This window comes from Lynx canadensis, chromosome A2 (genome assembly GCF_007474595.2).
Source record: "Lynx canadensis isolate LIC74 chromosome A2, mLynCan4.pri.v2, whole genome shotgun sequence".
Lineage (NCBI taxonomy): Eukaryota > Metazoa > Chordata > Mammalia > Carnivora > Felidae > Lynx > Lynx canadensis.
This window is the reverse complement of record NC_044304.2, coordinates 18,102,703-18,116,556: the sequence shown is the minus strand read 5'-3', so window position 1 is coordinate 18,116,556 and position 13,854 is coordinate 18,102,703. Positions and strand designations below refer to the sequence as shown.

The following is a 13,854-nucleotide window of genomic DNA, read 5'->3' as shown; positions in this document are numbered from 1 at the left end:
CCCGCCTCCTCCGTTCGGGCCCGCCCCGGAGCTGCCCGTCGCCGCATGCCCACTCCCACCGGAAGTGCGTCACCAGCTAGGCTCTCAGCCACCCGCGGCCGTAACTAGAAGTCGAAACAAAACAAGCGGCTGAGGCGGCGGCGACGGGACGGGGGAGGGGCGCGCCGGAACCGGAACCGACCAGACGCCGGAACCGGAACCGAGAGCGGGTTGCCAGGGCCCTAAGAGGGCTGGCGGCGGCGGCCTCGCTCGGTGAGTGGGACGGGCCGCAACTCGCCTGTCTGGCAGGAGCCAGGGAGGCCGCGACGCGAGCCCCGGGCTGCCTGTTCAAGGTCATGTGCCGTGCCAGTCTCGACTCCTCGAACCCCGCGGCGTACCGGGCCCACCGATGCGGGCGGGGCCGTTACTCTACGCCCATGGTCGGCTTCCTGCCTCCAAGAGGGCTGGCGGCGAGCGAGGGTGGCTTCCTGGAGGAGGTGGTGGAGGGCGCAGGATTTGGAGGCTGGAGCTGAGTCGCAGCCCGGCCAGGGCGCTGGTCTGTAGTCTTTAACCCCGCGCAGCCGTGTAGGCCGACATGGTCTCTAGACACTCTTGTCTCGGTGTCGCCGCGAGAATGGGGAGGGACGGGACCTTAAGCTGGGGCCTGGTGCAAAGAGGTGGAGGGTGTCCACCCCTCGGCTCTGGATCTGTCGTCATTGAAGATCCAGCCCACCAGCCCCCCATAGAAGAACGTTCCTCTACCCCCGCCACACATACACGCTGGGGAACACAGAGTAGTCACTGTTTGCTCTGCTCCCGTCTCAGGCCAGGCTTGAAGCTGCCAGGGGTCCTGGATTCATTGTTCATCCCTACCCTTATCTCAATTTCGAGAACTTTATTTTGGATGGAAAAACCGCCCAGAATCTACTGGCGGGTTTGTGGGAAACTGGGTAGGAGGTCGCTAGCCCACTTCTCATGAGTGAGTGGATCTAGGAAGGAAGGGGATGCTGTCTGTTTCAGTCTCAAACTGGATACCCAGCCGGCTTTGGTTCTGGGGCAGGATTGCTGCTGAAAGGGTAGTGTGACAGCTGGATACCCTTTTCACCCCAGCTTTTGCAGTCCCCTCTCTGCTTGGGACAGCAGCCGGAGAGAAAAATCTCTTGGGATGTAGGAAGAAAACCTAAACAGCACATGGAAATAGTTTCAGAGGAAGGTGGGAGTTGGCAGGCAGCAGGTGGAGCCCCTTAACCCCAGGACCTTGCCTGTGCAGTGGTAGCACCTGAGTTGGGCCTGTCGTTAGCCACAGAGCCTGGTCCCCTTGCTGCTTGGTTGTCTTCTTTCTGCCTTCCTCCTTCACCTCCTACTTCTCGGGTGGTGACTAAGCAGCCAGCGAGAGTGAGGAAAAGTGAGCACCCTGCTCAGAGTGCCAGCCCTGTGGGCTGGAGCCATGGCTCCTTTCCAGATTGGTGGAGGAGCCTGGTTCCAGGCCATGGCTGCCTTGACCTGGCACCTTCTCAGTGAGGATCCCATCTTTGTGGGTCTGTATGGCAGTCAACTAGGAGTCTCTGCCAGAAGTTGTTGTTGCCACTTGTATTGTTTATTTCCTTTTCAGAATAGTCCAAGAGTGTCCAGGGCCACATTAGGTGGTGAGATATTGCTCTGTAGGGTTAGTTGTATCCTGGGTTGCTGAGCTCTGGTTGTAACCAAGGAGCAAATTGTTGGGCCTTGGTAGTGATCACTGCTTCCTTCTCATTAGGCTGTCAGTTCCTTGTTGGAGAATTTGGCCACAAAGAGTTGCCAAGATAGCTGGGCCAGGAAGAAAGCGCCGTAGCCCTGACCCAGACGCCGTTGCCGACCCCGGGGCACTCTGGCTGTCGACCAAGCGGCTCAAGATGTCTGGTGGGGCCAGCACCACGGGCCCAAGGAGAGGTCCCCCAGGACTGGAGGAGGCCACCAGTAAGAAGAAGCAGAAGGATCGAGCAAACCAGGAGAGCAAGGATGGAGATCCTAGGAGAGGTGAAAGTGGCATTCCCAGAATGTTTGTGGTCTCCTCCTCCTGCCTTTTGAGCATACAGATTGGGGGTTGGGAGATGACAGTTCTTTCTGTGTTGGTCTGATACCAAGAGAAGAACCCACAGCAGGCTGGGTAGAGCCTCAGCTTTGAGGTCTGCATACTTGGCTGAGATACTGAAGATGGTGCTTGGTGGAGTGGTGGGGTCTTGAAGGCTGCCTCCCCATCATCATTTCCCTGTTCTTTTCTTTGTTGTCAGGGTCAGTGTCCTCTCGGGAGGAGCAGGCCAAAGAGGGTGAGTAATGAATTGGCCTTTTGGATGCTAGAGTGCTATGGATGAGGAGGGCACACTGGGGCTATAGCCTTCATCTGGAGCAGTCCTGTTAGGGCTGGGTCTGTGGCACCTGCTTGTCCCCATTGGGAGTTTATGGAGACCCTCAGAGTCTTGTTGGTACTCCTCCTACAGAGTTGTTGCTTGATTGGAGGCAGAGTGCAGATGAGGTGATTGTCAAGCTGCGTGTGGGAGCGGGTCCCCTGCGGCTGGAGGAGGTGGATGCTGCTTTCACAGACACAGACTGCGTGGTGCGGCTTCCAGGTGTGCCCATCTGCCCTGAGCCCAGCAGTGTATTTGAATCCTCTGATATTCCCCACCACAGTTCACTGCCCTTATTCTATTTCCAGGTGGTCGGCAGTGGGGTGGTGTTTTCTATGCTGAGATAGAAAGTTCTTGCACCAAAGTACAAGCCCGCAAGGGTGGCCTCCTGCAGCTGGCACTGCCCAAGAAGGTGCCTCTGCTCACATGGCCCTCTCTTCTGGTAAGTTCCACAGCAGAGTAGGGTAGGGATACCCAGTGTGGTTGACAGGGCCTGACTGCTGTATCTTTGGTAGAAGAAACCTCTAGGGACCCAGGAGGCGTTGCCAGGGCTGCGGTGTCAGGAGAATGGGCAGGAGCCATCTCCCATTGCCCTGGAGCCAGGCCCTGAGCCCCGGCGGGGTAAACAGGAGGCCCGGAACCAGAAGAGGGCCCAGGGCCGTGGTGAGGTAGGCGCAGGGGCTGGCCCCGGGGCCCAGGCAGGGCCCAGCGCCAAGAGGGCTGTGCATCTCCGCAGAGGGCCAGATGGGGAAGGGTCCAGAGATGGGCCTGGACCCCGGGGCGATGCCCCCCCCTTCTTGGCTGAGACAGCCACCCAGGTGAGAGTGGGGTACCTGTGGGAGATGGGAGGGTAGGGAGATGGACTGCAGTGGGGGGCCACCTGCCAGACCTAGGGCTGATCCTGCCCACAATCTTGCCACAAATAGGCTGAGGCTGAGGAACAGCTCCGGGTACCACCGCTGAACCCCCAGACCTGCCTTTTGGGTTCAGAGGAGAATCTAGCACTCTTGGCAGGAGAGAAGACCGTGTCCCCCAGCAATGATCCAGTCTCCCCAGCCATGGCTCGGAGCAGAGATCCTGAGAAAGGTGACCGTTCCAAAGAGGAGATGACAGAGGCAGCAGATGCTCTAACCTTGGTGGATGGTAAAGGTGGGGCTGGGGGTGGTAAGCAGAGCTCTAGGTTGGGTTGCAAGGTTGGTGGACGGATAGGGAATAGAACAGCCACGGGCTGGAACCTGTCCTGGGCGGTGCTGAGCTGTGGTTTCAATGTAGAGCCGGAGTCCATGGTGAACCTGGCATTTGTCAAGAATGACTCATATGAGAAGGGCCCGGATTCAGTGGTGGTGCATGTGTACGTGAAAGAAATCTGCAGGGACACTTCTCGAGTGCTTTTCCGCGAGCAAGATTTCACACTTATCTTCCAGACCAGGTGGGTGGGGTGGCAGGAGACTGGGCAGACAGTGCACTTCAGGCAGGACATTGTATCTCATGCTTTTCTTCCCACCCTCCCTCCTGCCCTGCCCCTGCTCTGCTTCTGCAGGGATGGAAACTTCCTGAGACTACACCCAGGCTGTGGGCCCCATACCATCTTCCGTTGGCAGGTGAAGCTCAGGTGGGTGGTTCCTGGCCCCAGCACTATGCCTGTCCCACCCTGGGCTCCGTCTCCCTGGCCCATTTAGCCCAATATCCACTCCACCTAAGTCCCTGAGCTCAGCCTTTCCCCACAGGAACCTGATTGAGCCTGAGCAGTGCACCTTTTGCTTCACGGCCTCTCGAATTGACATCTGCCTCCGAAAGCGGCAAAGTCAGCGCTGGGGGGGCCTGGAGGCCCCAGCTGCACGAGGTCTGCACACGAGCTCCCTTCATCGTCCAGCCCACATAACTCAGACCCTCATCCCCACCACATGCTGCTAACCACCAGCCCCCTCATTCCCCCTTTTTAAGGTGCAGTGGGTGGTGCAAAGGTTGCCGTGCCGACAGGTCCAACCCCTCTGGATTCAACCCCACCGGGAGGTGCCCCCCACCCTCTCACAGGCCAGGAGGAAGCTCGGGCTGTGGAGAAGGAAAAACCCAAGGCTCGATCTGAGGACACGGGGCTGGATGGTGTGGTGGCCCGCACCCCCATGGAGCATGTAGCCCCAAAGCCAGAGCCACACCTAGCCTCGGTGAGAATCCTGGGTGGGGAGGGCCAAGGTTAGAGGCTGCAGAACCTCAGGGCTGCTCGCTCATGCCCCTCCTTGCTTCCACAGCCCAAGCCCACATGTATGGTGCCTCCAATGCCCCACAGCCCTGTGAGTGGAGATAGTGTGGAGGAAGAGGAGGAGGAAGAGAAGAAGGTGTGTTTGCCTGGCTTCACTGGCCTTGTCAACCTAGGCAACACCTGCTTCATGAACAGTGTCATTCAATCTCTGTCCAATACTCGGGAGCTCCGGGACTTCTTCCACGGTGAGAGCAGGGCCTGGAGCCCAGGGCTGTGGCAGAGGGGAATCTTTTCCCTGCTCACACCTGTACTTGGCTGCTGTCCCTAGACCGCTCCTTTGAGGCCGAGATCAACTACAACAACCCACTGGGGACTGGTGGGCGTCTGGCCATTGGCTTTGCTGTGTTGCTCCGGGCACTGTGGAAGGGCACCCACCATGCCTTCCAGCCTTCCAAGTTGAAGGTGATCTGTGGCCATTCCTACCCCTGGCTAGAGTGGGTGGGGAAGGCTGACCAGCTGGGTACGGGGTGGGTGCTGGGTCTCCGTGCTCACACTTGGCCCCTGCATCCAGGCCATTGTGGCGAGCAAGGCCAGCCAGTTCACAGGCTATGCGCAGCATGATGCCCAGGAGTTCATGGCTTTCTTGCTGGATGGGCTGCATGAAGACTTGAATCGCATTCAGAACAAGCCCTACACAGAAACTGTGGATTCAGATGGGCGGCCCGATGAGGTCAGTCAGGGTTGGGGGCAGAGGTGGGCATATCTCATGCACATCCCAGTCCCCAGGGCTCCTTGATCCTCACCACTCTGCTCCTCAGGTGGTGGCTGAAGAAGCATGGCAGCGGCATAAGATGAGGAATGACTCTTTCATCGTAGACCTGTTTCAGGGCCAGTATAAGTCGAAGCTGGTGTGCCCTGTGTGTGCCAAGGTGTGAAGGGCTCCCCTGGAAAGAGGCTCCTAGCTTGGTCTAGCTAGCTTGGTCAAACTGGGGTTGGAGGCATGTGCATCTTTAGATGCTGTTTGGGCAAAGAAGCTGACGGAGGCCTTCGGCTGCTTTGTGGGCTGCAGAAATCAGGCTGGGTAGGTTTCCTGACTGAGGTTAAAGGAGTGTTTGGGCGCCAAGACAGCGATAAGGTGGGGCAGGGGTATGGGTAGTATTGGGAAGATGTGGGTTACAAGTGAGGGGCAAATTGATAAGTGGTGAGGCTGGGCAGGGCCTCGATTGCCAGAAAGACCCTTCTAGTCTGTCTGGTGTTCTCAAACCTGAGAGTTTGCTGGTTGGCTCTGAGGCCCTGAGAGCCATCCGAGTGCCTGGATTGGGCTCCCTGGGTGTGAGCATCCTGTTCCCGACTCCCTGTGCAGCCACCTAGTGCCACTTGTGCATCCGCAGGTCTCCATCACTTTTGACCCATTCCTCTACCTGCCAGTACCCTTGCCACAGAAGCAGAAGGTTCTCCCCGTCTTCTATTTTGCCCGGGAGCCGCACAGCAAACCCATCAAGGTGAGAAGTAAGCTCCTATTTCTGGGCAATCCCGAAGACCCCGGTCCACCTCCCCCAGGGTCTCTACTCTTGTCACCACAGTTTCTGGTGAGCATCAGCAAGGAGAACTCCAGTGCAAGTGAAGTGTTGGAATCCCTCTCTCAGAGTGTCCACGTGAAGCCTGAGAACCTGCGTCTAGCTGAGGTATATCTGTCTTTCCTCAAGCTCTTACACACATGGATCTGTGTATGTACTTAGGGTGTGCAGTCACATGTGGATGGTTGTTGGCATCCCTGTACATACACACAAATGTGCGTGTGGCTGCACAGTGGTGTGCTAGGGGGTGAGGCATGGGTGAAACCAGGCTTTTGGGCTGTGTAACAGAAGTCTGTAAGTTCCCAAGGTTCCCATCATCAGTGTTTACTCCCCCTTTGGGTGAGGGCCCTCAACTGCTTTTCTGTCTTCCAACAAGAAGCTGGAGCTGGAGGGCTGCCTTTCCCCCCAGCTGTTGTTCTCCCTCCATCCTGCTACTCCCTCGTATTATCCAAGATTTGTGTGCTAGTCTTCCCCTAAGTTTCCTAGCTTCCAGCCTGGAAGTGCTCTTTTCTTTGGGGATAGAAGTGGGAAGGAGCCTCCTCAAATGTGACCCCTCCACTGTAACAGCCATGTTGCAGTCTCAGCAGGACCCCACTAATTGATAGCAGGGTAGAGGCCTTCAGTGTGGTGAAGTGCTGGTTTCACCAGAGTACTGGTTGGGTTGATACTGTCCCTAGTCCTGACTTTCAGGCTCTCTGAAGCACCCGACTGCTTATTTTCTTAGGCACTGAGGCTGGTATCAGCAGAGGCATATGCTGCTTTGGGGCCACAATCCCCACTCTGCTGCCTAGACCCAGGTTCAGGTCCAAGCTTTCTTGTGCCCTGGGGCAGGGCTATAGAAAGGGCTTGTCCTCATATAGGATCTGTGTGTCCTCTGTCCCCAGGTGATTAAGAATCGTTTCCACCGTGTATTCCTGCCCTCCCACTCATTGGACACTGTGTCCCCATCTGACACGCTCCTCTGCTTTGAGCTGCTATCCCCAGAGTTGGCTAAGGAGCGGGTGGTGGTGCTAGAGGTGCAGCAGGTGAGTGAGGACCAACCCGATGGCACAAGGCCCTGTGGGAGGGGGCATTCTCAACCAGGCTGGCCTTGCTGAGCCAGACAACCCACCCTAGCGCCCCCAGGTGCCCAGCATCCCCATCTCCAAGTGTGCAGCCTGCCAGCGGAAGCAGCAGTCAGAGGATGAGAAGCTGAAGCGCTGTACCCGGTGCTACCGCGTGGGCTACTGCAACCAGTGAGGACCCCCGCGGTCCCCCCCCTTTCCCTCCTCTTCACATTTCATTTGCCACCCTATCTCCTCTCCTCTCATAGAGGCACATGTTTTAAGCCCTCCACCGATCACTCTACTCTGCCAGACTCTGGGGGAGGCGGGGCTGGCATACCCAGTTCCCAAGGCCAGAGGCTAGCCCCCTGTGGAGAGTTAAAAGAGGTGGGGCTAAGGCCCTATTCTTACTTCCTCCTTCTCTCCAGGCTCTGCCAGAAAACCCACTGGCCTGACCACAAGGGTCTCTGCCGCCCTGAGAACATTGGCTACCCATTTCTGGTCAGTGTACCTGCCTCACGTCTCACTTATGCTCGTCTTGCTCAGCTGCTAGAGGGCTATGCCCGGTAAGTGTCTAGTGGTTGGATGAGGGTGTGGTAGTTGGGGGAATAGAGACGCCAGGTAGCCTTGTCAGGATTCTTACTTGCCTTGCTGCCTGTTGCCAGGTATTCTGTGAGTGTATTCCAACCACCCTTCCAGCCTGGCCGCATGGCCTTGGAATCCCAGGGCACTGGCTGTACTACGTTGCTCTCTACTAGCTCCCTGGAGGCTGGGGACAGTGAGAGGGACCCGATTCAGCCGCCTGAGCTCCAGTTGGTGACCCCCGTGGCTGAGGGGGACACAGGGGTCCCTAGGACATGGGCGGCTCCTGATCGGGGCTCTGTGCCCAGCACCAGTGGAGTTTCTTCTGAGGTGCTGGCCAGTGGGCCTGTTGAAGTTGGCTCCTTGCCTGCTGGTGAGAGGATGTCTCGGCCCGAAGGTAAGAGTCTGGTGAAAGGCTCCGCAGCTGGGTAGGGGAGTTTAGTGGGAGCTTATTTAGGTCCTGGTAGGTAGGGGAGCTCTGATTATATGTTTTTTCACAGCTGCTGTGCCTGGATATCAGCACCCAAGTGAAGCCATAAATGCCCACACTCCTCAGTTCTTCATCTATAAAATTGACGCATCTAACCGAGAGCAGCGGCTGGAGGACAAAGGTGTCTGAGGCTATGGGTGGAAGCCATGGGTAGGCTGGGCTGGCCGTTCTCTACAGCTACATGACGCCTCTCCCTGCCAATCTCTAGGAGACACCCCCCTGGAGCTGGGTGAGGACTGCAGCCTGGCTCTAGTGTGGCGGAACAATGAGCGCCTGCAGGAATTTGTGTTGGTAGCCTCCAAAGAGCTGGAGTGTGCTGAGGATCCAGGCTCTGCTGGTGAGGCTGCCCGTGCTGGGCACTTTACTCTGGACCAGTGCCTGAACCTCTTCACTCGGCCTGAGGTGCTGGCGCCTGAGGAGGCTTGGTGAGGATGGGGTGGCAGGCAGGTGGTTGGGCAGGGTGGGGTGGAGATCTGCTGGTCTTAACCTCACCTGTGTCTGCTGTCAGGTACTGCCCACAGTGTAAACAACACAGAGAGGCCTCCAAGCAGCTGCTGCTGTGGCGCTTGCCCAACGTACTCATTGTGCAGCTCAAGCGCTTCTCCTTTCGGAGTTTCATTTGGCGTGACAAGATCAACGACCTGGTGGAGTTCCCTGTTCGGTAAGTGATGAGCCCTGGTGATGGTAGTCAGGTTATAGGGGGTACCATCCTGGGCACCTGTTGACTCTGACCTTTCTCTGGCTGGGACCACAGGAACCTGGACCTGAGCAAGTTTTGCATTGGTCAGAAAGAGGAACAGCTGCCTAGCTACGACCTGTACGCTGTCATCAACCACTACGGAGGCATGATTGGCGGCCACTACACTGCCTGTGCCCGCCTGCCCAATGACCGCAGCAGCCAGCGCAGCGACGTGGGTGAGGGCACATGCAGCCAGCAGGATAGGTGGTAGGCGTGGGGGTGCAGGTTATGTTCACACTCTTCCCACTTCACTGTAGGGTGGCGCTTATTTGATGACAGCACGGTGACAACGGTAGACGAGAGCCAGGTCGTGACGCGTTATGCCTATGTACTCTTCTACCGCCGGCGGAACTCTCCTGTGGAGAGGCCCCCCAGGGCAGGTCACTCTGAGCACCACCCAGACCTAGGCCCTGCAGCCGAGGCTGCTGCCAGCCAGGTGAGGCGCTGGGGAGGCTTCATAGGCTAGTGAGCCCAATTCATAGACGGGAGGGGGTGGGGCACAGCCTCCTCTCTTCCAGCCATAGGCCCCTGGAGCTTTGGGATTTGTGATCTTCTTACATCAGAGTCCTAGTTAGAGGAATCCCCATGCTGTAGTTACACTTGTAAAAGGTGCATGCACAGCAGCACGTTGCTGTTGGCATGCATACAGGCACCCTCTTGGCACAGGCCTACGTAGCTGCTCTGAACCTCACTGGGTAGGATGCCATAAACAGACTGTACCCGACACTCACCCAGCTTTCCTCTGCACCCTCCTCACATGCCAGCCAGCCCACAGACTCATTTGTCATCACTCCCTTGTTCTGATGTGCACTCAGGACAGGGCCTGTCCAGACTGGCCATGGGCTAGGGTGGCCGCCACCCTCTGAGGTGAGCGTCAGTTCCTACTGAACCCTAGGGGTCTTCCGTCCCTTATTGACATGGGATGCCATAGGTCTGGTTGGTGGGCACTGCTGCATCTCTCTTTGGACTTGTTTCCTCCTTGCTGCCCTCTTCTCCCTTGAGCCCTCTCTGCTCAGATGCAGAGGAATCCCAGTAGAGGACAGTGGTCACAGTCTATCGGGACATGGGTGGGAGGGAGCCAGATTACTCAGGTTGACAGCTCTATCCTCCATGAGCTCCTCTGTGGGAACCCTGGGCTGAAAAACTGACTAGCTAACCATCCCCCTCCAATCTCCAGCTGCATGTCAATTGGGAAGCTTTTTGAGGGAGCCAAAATGCTGTCAAGATTCGCCTGCCCTGGTGCTCTGTCTAGACAACTCTGCAAATGGCCCATTTGGCTCCCACCTGCCCACCTCCCTGCTGCTTGACTTGGGATGTGTAAGGAGTTAGTGCCAGTAGTCTTGGATGGGAGCATCATGGCCAGGGGACACTGGGTCCCTCCCTACCCTCCTGCCCCAGGTGCTGATGGCCATTTCCACACACTGTAGGCTTCCCGGATTTGGCAGGAGCTGGAGGCCGAGGAGGAACCGGTACCTGAGGGGCCTGTGCCCCTGGGTCCCTGGGGGCCCCAAGACTGGGTGGGCCCCCCACCACGTGGCCCTACCACACCAGATGAGGGCTGCCTCCGGTACTTTGTTCTGGGTACCGTGGCAGCTTTGGTGGCCCTCGTGCTCAACGTGTTCTATCCTCTGGTATCCCAGAGTCGCTGGAGATGAGCTCGACTGCAGGCAGCAGCTGTGAGCTGGCCCACCTGCCTGCCCATCAGGCAATGCCTGCCTCTGTGGTGGGGACCAACTCTGGGCTTGGGCCTCAGTGTGTGCGTCTGGTGGGTGAGGGTGGGGACTGTGGCTCCTGCCGGGACAGAGCATCTAGGGTGGGTATCCGTCCAGCTGTTTGTCCATTCATCCTGCTGCTCTGACCTGTGGCATGGGGCTTAGTCCTGCCCAAGCAGCTTCCTGTATTTCAAGTGTTAATAAAGCGAGACTGTTCAGGCCCGATCTCGTCTCTCTGTCTCAACGCCGCTGCTGTCTGCGCCTGCCTTGGGGCCCTCCCTTGGGTGCCGGGGCTCTGAGCCAGCACCCCCGGGATGCCAGGCAGCATACTGGGCAGCCCCCAACCCCTGTCCTCATATTCTGTTGCAGGGACTAGGCCCTGGCCAGGCCCCCGAGGTGGCCCCCACGCGGACAGCCCCTGAACGCTTCGCCCCCCCTGTGGACCGCCCAGCCCCCACCTACAGCAACATGGAGGAGGTCGATTAGCAGGTCCCTGGCTGGTGGGGGAGGTGGGGACTGGGTTTGGGGAATCTCCCACAGAGGGCCAGCTCTTTGCCGCTTCTCCTTCGATAACCCAGAGGACACTGGCTTCATCAGTGGGGGTTGGGGGTGTGATTGAGGTGGGAACCTCACAGGTTGGGCCCTTTTGTCAGTTTGACCCTCCCAACCAGTGGACCTTGGCTTCTCCAGCCACTCCCAGTGCCGCGTGATTTGATTCTCAGTTGTACCTTCAATTCTTTCTGACTCGCACCATAAACGTTATATAATTTTATTCTAAAAATTGTAATTTTTTTTTTTTTGCATTTTGGAAGTGATTGCTGCTGTTTAAATATATTTTAAAAATAAATGATAAATAAGCAGACTTAGTGACTATGATGCACCAGGTGCTGTGGCCACCTCTCCCCATCGAGAGGGGAGGTGTGTGTGTGTGTGTGTACGTACACATGTATGTATATAGGTAGGTGTATTAAAGACCCTGAAAGTGCTCTGGTCTGAGTAGAGATGGTGGGGTCCCACTGTAGCCCCTGTGGGTCATGAAGCCCCGAGTGCCATCAGCTTTCTGGGGCCTACCTGCTGCCCTTTGATCCCACCAGTTCTGGGTCTCATATGGAGGCAGCTATAGTGGACATCACTGTCAATATCTTCTACCTAAAGGATGGGTGAATACCCCATGAGGCTCCAGAAGTTGAGGTAAAAGGTGCAGGCACTGGAGTAGCCTGGAGCTGACTGCCAGACACGTCAGGGAGGACTTGTTAGGGAACAGGAAGCACTGGGAGTATTGCCTTCCTCCTTTCCTAGTATCAGGTTTTTCTTTGCTGTAGCCTGAGCACCATCTGGATCTCTTAGTGGAAAACAGAGCAGAGGAAAAATGCTGTGGTGAGAGAGACCCTGCTCCACAAGGAGGATAGGCAGAGAGACCAGAGCTCATCTTGGCTGCTTTCATATGGAGGGAGGTTGCAGGGTCCTGGCGGGCCATTTCTTCCCTGGAGTCCCTGAGACCTTGGCTCCTGGCCATTGCCCCAGGCTGTTCACCCATAGTGGGTCTGCAGTCTTGTCCTAGTTTCAGAGCCCCTGTGACCTTGTGAGAAGCTTCCTTGACTCTCTTCATGGATAATGTTGCTTCTTCCTGTGTCCAATCGCTTGGAGGTAAGGATGGGTGTCTCCAGCTGGAGGAGATGGGGACCAGAGGTACTCATGAGGCGAGTGTTAAGATAAAGCCAGAAAGAGTATAAGGCAGGCAGCGGTGGTACAGGATCCTGGCAGCCCTGTAAGTCCATCCCTGTCCCAAGCCTCTGGGGCCAGTCATACAAGAAGGTTAGCATGTGGGCCTTGCTACTACCCTTTAGCCTTGGCTGGAGTTAGGGGGGGCAGTGAGCAGAGGGAGCTCTTGGAGAAAGCTACCCCCGTGACCAGTGTTGGCTTTTCTCTATGGGAACAACAGCACAAGGGCCGTAGTGGGGTTGCTGGCTGGGGGGGTGGGGCTGGGGTTGGGAGCCTGGAGAGCTGGGTGTGAGAACCTGCGAAATGGTGGAATTGCAAGATGACTGCCATTGGCTGGCATACTGTGGGAGGGCCTGCTAGGTATGGGGTACAACAGGATTGTGCTGGGTCTTTACTGTGTGCAGCTCTAAGTGTCTAGCCACTGGGGGTCTGCCTGTACCGGATGCACTGATCAAGGGGCTCCGTCCATCCCTGACCTGCTGCTGTTGGCATAACCTTTCTGTGGCATCTGCACTGTGGCTCTACTGCCTGTGTGCTGTCAGTTTATGCCCCGGGACCCTGCTTCTTCCCATGCCACAGCTGGGCCTTGCAGACTGTTGCCTGGCTTTTCTCCTTGTGATCATCTTTTTCTTGATTTTCTTTGAAGTGGTGCCAAGGGCTCATGCAAACTAGCCAGCCCCTGGGCTGGGCCATAAAATTTCATGATTCTGTCCTAAGTCCTAGGGCTCCAGAGGACTGGCTAGCCTGCCACTGCCTCTGGTGGCATTCTCGGTAGCACTGGTGGGGCTACCACTTCATCCTGTGACATGGAGCCACAAGGTCCACAGGGTACGCACCATGAGAGAACCAGAAAAGGGGTTAGTCCCTGACTCCATTGAGGGGGCCATCACCAGACCTGCAGGACTCAGTGATGGTGCTGATGGTGCTGTAATAAATCCTTTGGTGGCATCAGGTACAGAGGGGACAGTGGATGTGGCAGGCACTCTTCAGCATAGGCACCTTTGTAGTGGGCTAGGCACCTGTAGCTGTAGACTCAGCATAGGGCTGGTGTGGCTGAGGCTCCCCTTCTTGGTGCCTGTCTATGGCACCACTGTACTGCATCCCCTGCTCAATCCCCTACACCTAGTTGGCCTTGCCTGGGCTGAACATCAAGCTGGTGTCATGGGGAGCCAAGACACAGGACGAGACTTAGATATTGATAGAGTGTGTGGCACTGGGAAGAACCTGGATGTGGTCATCATGTGGGACCCAGATGTAGGCCCAGAAATGAAACTTGGTCATTAGTGGGATATAGCCACAAAGCAGGACACAGAATATGGATAGACTGCAGTCAGGATCCTGCCCAGTTCTTGAAGGTACACGAGTATTAGTGACACCAAAGCCTCAAAGAGCCTGAGTTCCAATCCCAAATTTGGGGATCTCTTCA

At 56.9% G+C, this 13,854-nt stretch overlaps 1 protein-coding gene across 16 annotated transcripts; it reads left to right on the top strand.

Annotated features, from left to right (window-relative positions):
• The first annotated feature begins 146 nt into the window (after positions 1-146).
• USP19 (ubiquitin specific peptidase 19) lies at positions 147-11,487 on the top strand. Of its 16 annotated transcripts, none has more exons than XM_030306738.1 (27): positions 147-252; positions 1,736-1,995; positions 2,250-2,285; positions 2,457-2,585; positions 2,672-2,805; positions 2,879-3,181; positions 3,290-3,512; positions 3,636-3,792; positions 3,904-3,975; positions 4,091-4,206; positions 4,308-4,528; positions 4,613-4,808; positions 4,892-5,025; positions 5,135-5,293; positions 5,382-5,492; positions 5,955-6,065; positions 6,147-6,248; positions 7,025-7,165; positions 7,257-7,375; positions 7,612-7,749; positions 7,849-8,162; positions 8,266-8,376; positions 8,464-8,680; positions 8,764-8,916; positions 9,010-9,170; positions 9,252-9,430; positions 10,422-10,931. In XM_030306738.1, exons 2-27 carry the CDS (start codon positions 1,872-1,874, stop codon positions 10,647-10,649), a joined length of 4,089 nt encoding a protein of 1,362 aa, XP_030162598.1. In that variant the 5' UTR covers positions 147-252; positions 1,736-1,871; the 3' UTR covers positions 10,650-10,931. The 16 variants fall into 16 exon arrangements, with proteins under 16 accessions (XP_030162598.1, XP_030162599.1, XP_030162585.1 ...); XM_030306739.1 differs by lacking the exon at positions 10,422-10,931 and adding an exon at positions 11,076-11,487 and having other exon boundaries at positions 148-252; positions 3,290-3,506; XM_030306725.1 differs by lacking the exon at positions 147-252 and adding an exon at positions 261-332 and having other exon boundaries at positions 2,882-3,181.
• Positions 11,488-13,854: the final 2,367 nt, after the last annotated feature.